At 49.6% G+C, this 7,390-nt stretch overlaps 1 protein-coding gene across 1 annotated transcript; it reads right to left on the bottom strand.

The window, feature by feature from the left end:
• On the bottom strand, positions 3,789-5,048 carry LOC107641066. Its single transcript, XM_016344576.1, has one exon. It carries the CDS (start codon positions 5,046-5,048, stop codon positions 3,789-3,791), a length of 1,260 nt encoding a protein of 419 aa, XP_016200062.1.

Below are 7,390 nucleotides of genomic sequence, written 5' to 3'. Positions count from 1 at the left end.
GTTTCGTCGGCTAAAGCTGCTAAAGCCGAGGTCGAAGAGCTTAAGAGGAAGTACAAGGCGACCAAGGAGCAAGGGAAGAACGTGATCTTCATGACTGAGGAGGCTCTGAAGGCTCAGGTGAAGATCGTGCCTCCAGACTTCGACACGTCGGCTATTGGGGTCTTTAAAACGATCCAGGACGGCAAGATTGTTGACATGCCCCGAAAATGAGCTCTTGTAACCTTGGCTTTTGTATGGATTTGTTGAATACTTTGTTGCAACTATTAACTTTATACTTTATTGGTCGCCTGGTCGGCTTATTGTTATTGCCTTTATCTTGCTTGGTAGCATTTTTGTTTTTGTTACCGTCTTTTCAGAGCAGACTTATTGCTTGTGTCCGTTTTGCCGTTCACGTAGGTAACTCGATTGAAACCGTTATGGTCTTATTATCACGGCTGTTCGTTATGGCTATGGTTCAGTTGGCTTCCCGGGGTGATCAGTCCCGGGTTGCTGTTTACGAGCGCGATGGTGTGGGATTCGTATTGGAAGATAGTAGATTGGAGGATTCAAATAAGTAAACATTAGTCGTTAGCTAAACAAATTTATGAACATGGTAGATATTTGATAAAAATAAATCATTGGGAATTGACAGTGGGCTATATAGCTTATCAGGCCGCTTGGCCGGTGTGCCTGAGCTACGAATAAAATCTTCTCAGGTTACTTGCATTCCGTGTTCTCGGGATTTCCTTGCCGTCGAGCCTTTGTAATTTGTAGGCGCCTTTGCAAGCACCTCTTTGATTCTGTAAGGACCTTCCCAATTTGTCGCCAGCTTTCCTTCTCCTGGTGTCGGTGGCCCTATGTCGTTGCGTCGCAAGACAAGGTCGTCCTCTTCAAACTCCCTTTTGAGTACTTTGGTGTTGTAGCGCAGCGCCATTCTTTGTTTCAGTGCTACTTCCGACAAGTGAGCTATTTCCCTGGCCTCATCCACTAGGTCCTTCTCAACCGCCTCTTCCACTCCATTCAGGAGTAATCACGGGCTTGGCTCGTCGATCTCCACTAGTATCATTGCATCGACTCCGTATGTTAGGCGAAAGGGTGTTTCGCTTATGGAGCTTTGCTCGGTTGTGCGGTAGGACCATAGAACGGAGGCGAGTTCGTCAGCCCATGCCCTCTTTTTACTGTCTAGCCGTTTCTTGAGGCCTAGCAAGATGATTTTATTTGCGGACTCAACCTGCCCATTCGTCTGGGGATGCTCCACCGAGGAGAACTTCTGTTTTATGCCCAGGCCGGTGAGGAACTCTGTGAATTTCTTGTCGGCGAATTGTGTTCCGTTGTCCGAGATGACGACTTCCGGGATGCCGAACCGCATTATCACCTGCCTCCACATGAACTTTCTGCAGTTGGTTGACGATATACTAGCCAGTGGTTCAGCCTCTATCCATTTTGTGTAGTAGTCAACGGCAACTATGAGGTATTTGACTTGTCCGGGGCCGACTGGAAAGGGTCCCAGTAGGTCGACTCCCCATTGTGCAAAGGGTCGGGAGGACGTCAGTAGACTCAGCTCGGAAGCCGGCGCTCTGTGGAAGTTGGCGTTTTCTTGACACTTGACGCATTTTCTCACAAATTCGCTGGAGTCTTTCATCATTGATGGCCAGTAATACCCAGCTCGGATGAGCTTCCTTGCTAGGGCTTTGCCCCCGATGTGGTGGCCGCAGCATCCCTCATGGACTTCTCTAAGTACGTAGTCCGTCTGGTCGGGATGCAAGCACTTCAATACGGGTTGGCTGAGTCCCTTTCTGAACAGTTGTCCCTGTATGATTGCATATTTAGCTGCCTCCCTCCTCAGTGTTTTGGCTGCTCTCTCATCGTCAGGTAGTTTGCCATGTTCCAGGAAATTTGTGATGGGGTACAACCAGGAGGGGCTTGATTTTGCCAAATGGAGGGCCACCGTTGGCTCCTTTGCCATGCCCTGTATGAGAGACCGGTTGCCCGCTCCCGGCTTCGTGCTTGCTAGTTTAGATAGGAGGTCTGCCCGTGTGTTCCTCTCCCTCGGAACGTGTTGGACCGTGACCTCCTGGAACTGCCTGGTCAATTCTCTAACTTTTTCCAAGTACCTTTGCAGCAGCGGGTCTCTGGCTTGATAGCTTCCATTCACTTGTGAGGTGACGACCTGTGAGTCGCTGCACACTTCCAGCCTTGTCGCTCCGACTTCCCGGGCTAGGATTAGTCCACCCAAGAGGGCTTCGTATTCCGCTCGGTTGTTTGATACGGGGAATTCGAACTTGGTCGATTGCTCGTATATGACCCCAGCCGGGCTCTCTAAAATGACCCTGGCACCCCCAGACGTTTGGTTGGAGGCCCCGTCTACATGGAGCCTCCACCGTGTGCCCGTTTCCTCTCGGGGATCACCTGTTACCTCTACTAAGAAATCTGCCATCGCCTGTGCCTTGATTGCATGTCGGGGCTCGTACTGCAAGTCATATTGGGAGAGCTCGATGGCCCAAGTCATCATCCTTCCAGCCAAATCAGGCTTTTGGATCACTTGGCGAATTGCTTGGTCCGTTCTCACGATGACACGGTGGCCCTGGAAGTATTGCCTCAACCTTCGGGAGGAGGTTAGGAGTGCCAGCGCCAGTTTCTCCAGTTTGCTATATCTCAGCTCTGCTCCTTGTAGCGCCCTGCTTACAAAGTAGATTGGTTGCTGAGCCTTCCCTTCTTCTCGTACCAGCACTGTTGCAAGCGCTTCCTCCGTTATGGCTAGGTAGAGGTAGAGTGGTTCGCCAGCCTTAGGCTTCCCGAGCACCGGAAGCGTTGCTAGGATCTCTTTGAAGTGGTTGAATGCTTCCTCGCATGCAGGAGTCCATTCAAACGCTATCCCCTTTTTTATCAGATTGAAGAAGGCAGGGCTTTTGCTGCCGATGCACCGAGAAAACGGGATAACGCAGTCAGCCTTCCTGCCAATCGCTGGACGTCTTTGATACAACCCGGGCTCTTCATCTGGAGAATCGCTTGGCATTTCTCAGGGTTGGCTTCTACCCCTCTTTGGGTTATCATGAACCCGAGGAACTTCCCGGCCTCCATGGCAAAGGCGCATTTGAGCGGGTTGAGCCTCATGCCGTGTTGTCGGAGGGACGCGAACACGCCCCCCAGGTCGCTTAGGAGGTCGTCAGGCCGTGTGGTTTTTGCGAGGATGTCGTCCACATAGACTTTCACCGTCTTGCCTATGAGCCCGCAGAATATCTTGTTCATCAGCCTCTGATACGTGGCGCCAGCGTTTTTTAGGCCAAATGGCATCACCTTGTAACAATAGGTCCCTCCTGGCATTATGAACGGCGTCTTATCCTCGTCGGGCCGGTGCATCGAAATCTGATTGTACCCGGAGTAGGCATCCATGAAGCTCAGATACCAGTACCCCGCCGCTGCGTCGACGAGCGCATCAATGTTGGGGAGGGGATAGCAGTCCTTGGGGAACGCTTTGTTGAGGTCGGAGTAATCCACGCACATTCTCCACCTCCCATTGTGCTTTTTTACTAAAACCACATTCGATAGCCAAGTGGAGTAGTCTAGTTCACGGATGAACCCTGCTTCGAGAAGGCCGGCCGTCTGCCTGACCACCTCCTCTGTCCTTTCCAGTGACATCTTCCTCCTCCTTTGGGCCACTGGTTGGGCTCCCGGTTTGACGGCCAGGCTGTGCGACATGAGTTGGGGGTCTATCCCCAGCATGTCGGATGGTGTCCAAGCAAACAGATCAGCATTGGCTCTAATCATCTCGATCAGAGGTTCTTTCAATTCATCGGGGAGATTCCTGTTTATGAATGTGAATTTCTCTTCCGCATCCCCAACTCTGAATTTTTCCAGGTCCCCCTCTGCTCGGGCCTAGGCTTGTTGTCTATTCTGGCATCCAGGTCGACGAGGAACACCCTTGATGCCTCTTTGGATTTTTTTCTCAAGGAGAGGCTGGCGTGGTCGCAGGCGACCGCCGTTTCCAAGTCTTCTCTAATGGATCCTACGGATCCGTCATCAGTAACAAACTTCATTACGAGCAGCTTCGTACTGATCGCTGCCCCAAGGTCGTTGATGGTTTTCCTCCCCATGATGATGTTGTAGGCTGTGGAATCCCGCAAAACTACAAAATCGGCCATTACTGTCCTTCGCCTCTGTCCCTGTCCCATGGAGGTCGGGAGGGAGATAATCCCATTGAGTTTGATGAAGTGATCGCCCAACCCTACCACATCGTGCTGGTAGGTCGCTAGGTCGGCGTCACGCAGTCCCAAGGCATCAAATACATTGCGGAACATGATGTTTGAGTCTGCCCCTGTATCCACGAGGATTCGTTTGACGAGGCCGGTTCCGACTCTGGTCGTGATGACCATGGGGGGGATTTCCGGGACCTCGTCAAACCATTGGTCTTCTGGACCAAAGGAGATGGATGAGAGTCTCTGGGAACTTCTCGCAGGTGAAGAGGAGACTGCCAAAATTTTGGCATCTTTCTTCTGTACTGATCTCGACCTCGGGGCTGAATTCCTCGTCGTTACTACGTTTACCACTGTGAGTCCGTGGTCGTCTCCCTCTGGTTCTTGGCGTCGTCTTGTCGCCCGGGATCTGTCCTCGCCCTCGTTGTCGCGGTTCCGTCTCCTCGGCTCTCTAATGAGGTGGGAGAATTCGGCAAGTTTCCCGTCCCTAATTGCTTGCTCAAGTGCATCCTTCAGGTCGAAACAGTCTTGGGTCTTGTGCCTGTATCCCTTATGATATTCGCAATAAAGGCTTTTGTTTCCCCCTGTTCGATCCTTCAGAGGTCGGGGTTTCGACAGTATTCCCTTCTCGGCTATCTGTTGGTAAACTTCCATGATCGGGGCCATGAAGGGAGTGTAATTAGTGAACTTCCCGACTCGGGGGAATGGCTTTGTTGTCTTGTTCGCACCACCGTCCCTGGCGTGCTCCCTTGGTCTTTCTCCGCTCTCGTGGTGCCGAGTTTGGTTGTGAGAGGACTGCCGTTTGTTGGCAGCCACGACCCGGCTGACTTCTTCATCGTTAATGTACTCCCTCGCTACACACTGGATCTCCTGCATTATCTAGACTGGTTTCGTAGTAAGATGCTTTCTGAAGTCCTCGTTCAGGAGTCCGTTCGTCAAGCACAAACTTGCTACTGAGTCCGTCAGCCCGTCAATCTCCAAGCATTCGACGTTGAACTGATCCAGGTATTTCCTGGTCGTCTCGCCGGGTCTTTGAGTCACCCCAGCAGGTTGATTGGGTGCTTTGCTTTGGCGATCCTGGTCGTGAATTGGGCTAAGAAGGCATGGCTGATGTCCGCGAAACCGGTCACCGAGCCCTGCGGGAGGTTATTGAACCACCGTATTGCAGGTCCTGCCAAAGTGACCGGGAAAGCGCGGCACCTGACCTCGTCTCCCACTCCTTCTAGGTTCATCCTGGCCTCAAAGGCCGTGAGGTGTTCCAGCGGGTCTTGTGTTCCGTCATACCTCATGTCCGTTGGTTTGTCAAAGTGTTTTGGCAGCCGGACCTCGAGTATGGAACGATGGAATGGGGTCGCTCCCATTATCACGGGTCCCCGGGTTCTCACCGTTTTTCCTTTGTCGTCTTCCCGATGAGCGCCTTCGTGCCCGCGATCCGTTGTACGCCACCTCTCCTGCCGGGCATAGATGACGGGGTCATGGCGTCTTCTCGCGCGTCCTCTTTCTTCAGCGCTTTCGGACTCAGCCTGGGGGCTGGGCGTGCGTCTGGAGTGGCTTCTAGAGTGAGAGCGGGAGTGACTTTGTTCTGGGGTGTGCTGATCGTGTTCTCTATCTGCTAGCCGGCGTTCCAAGTCTTGCATTCTGTGGCGCAGCTCTTGCATTATTCTGGCGTGATTGTCGCCAGTTCCCCCGAAGGGGCGTCTCTCGTGAGATTGTGTTACGTTTCTCGGGGGAGATCTTGGATGCTGCCGGGAATCAGTCGCGGTGGCGTCCCCTCCGGGCTCGGCCTCGCGGCCTGTCCCACTTTGGACTAGTACGAAGTCCATGGACGAGTCCCCACAGATGGTGCCAATGTTCGGTAGGTCGGGTACCAGACGGTTCGGGTTGGTATCCTGGTTGGTGATGGGAGCCTCGTCTGGTCGTGGGCTGCCGGTTAGACGTAGTTGAGGTCCCAAACACTTCGCGTGAAAAGGGGGGTGTCACCTGCAAAGACACTCCGACGCTCTAGTCAGTAAATGTGCAGGCGAAAAAGGAGGGTAGAATGTGTGTCTCGTACCTTGGGGGAAGGGTAAAACCTTCCCCTTATATACTGTGTCAGAGGTGGGCCCTGCAAGGACAGGCCCACTTTCTTCGAGGCGTTCTCCTCACAGCTGTAAATGAGCTGTCAGGGACGCGTATCCGAGTCGGCTGCAAGGCACCCCAGCCCCTGACCGTTTCGGTCGGGTGGTGTCCGAGTCGGGCCAACCCGTAGAAAATTTGGGCCAGGCCGTAACATAATTCATTTAGAAGTTTTATCCGATGATTATCTGTATACTCAAACTGTTATAAAAATTACTTATTTATATAACTATATAATATATAATTTAGTATATATAATAAGGATATAAGAGATGTTTGATACATAACTTTTTTTTTTCTTAAATATTTTTGATTATATATAATCCATAACAATGTTATTTGTAAGATCTGGATTAAAAATCTCTTAATTTGAGTATGACATATTTACCATCCTGATATATTAAGATTTGGATTAAAAAATCTCTCAATTGGTTATTTACTTATTTATAGCAGTTACTACATCATTTCGGTTCTACCCTTTGAGACAACTGACATGATTTACTTGTTTGTTTAATTGAAGATCAAGTAAACACGCCCAACGGTGAAAACGATGAAAAGGCAATTCTATAAAAAGCCAGGGATTCTAGGCTTGCATCAAAGAGGGCATTAATATCTGATGCCATGGTCTCCATGGAGCCATAGACAGATAAGCTAATTTATTGCACAACCCAAACTTTCTAAGATCAAATATGATAGATATATGTTTGCAATCATAATTCTCTCTAGAGTTAGCACACGAGTTTAGCTTAAATAACCAAGCAGCAGTCAACATAATTAGGTTTTTTTGTAGCATATATAGGTATTTAAAGTTCTAAATGTAAGGTGCAAATTAATGATGTGAACATATATAGCGTAATTCCTCTGGGACAGTAGCACTCTATGGTTCTTCTTGGTTGCTTCCTGACTCTTCATGCAGCCTTTCAAGCATTTCGTGCCTAAAATATCAAAATTATCAAACAATATTTATAAGCCATGATTTTTTAAAAAAGAAAAGAAAGAAAATGACTATTAGTAGTGAAATTATATATATTTTATTATAAATATTTTTGTATATTTTAAATATTTTAAAATTTAAAAATTTTATAAATATTAAATATGATATA

Source organism: Arachis ipaensis, chromosome B05, assembly GCF_000816755.2.
Source record: "Arachis ipaensis cultivar K30076 chromosome B05, Araip1.1, whole genome shotgun sequence".
Lineage (NCBI taxonomy): Eukaryota > Viridiplantae > Streptophyta > Magnoliopsida > Fabales > Fabaceae > Arachis > Arachis ipaensis.
The sequence above is the reverse complement of the archived record's forward strand: the minus strand, read 5'-3'. Positions and strand labels throughout refer to the sequence as shown.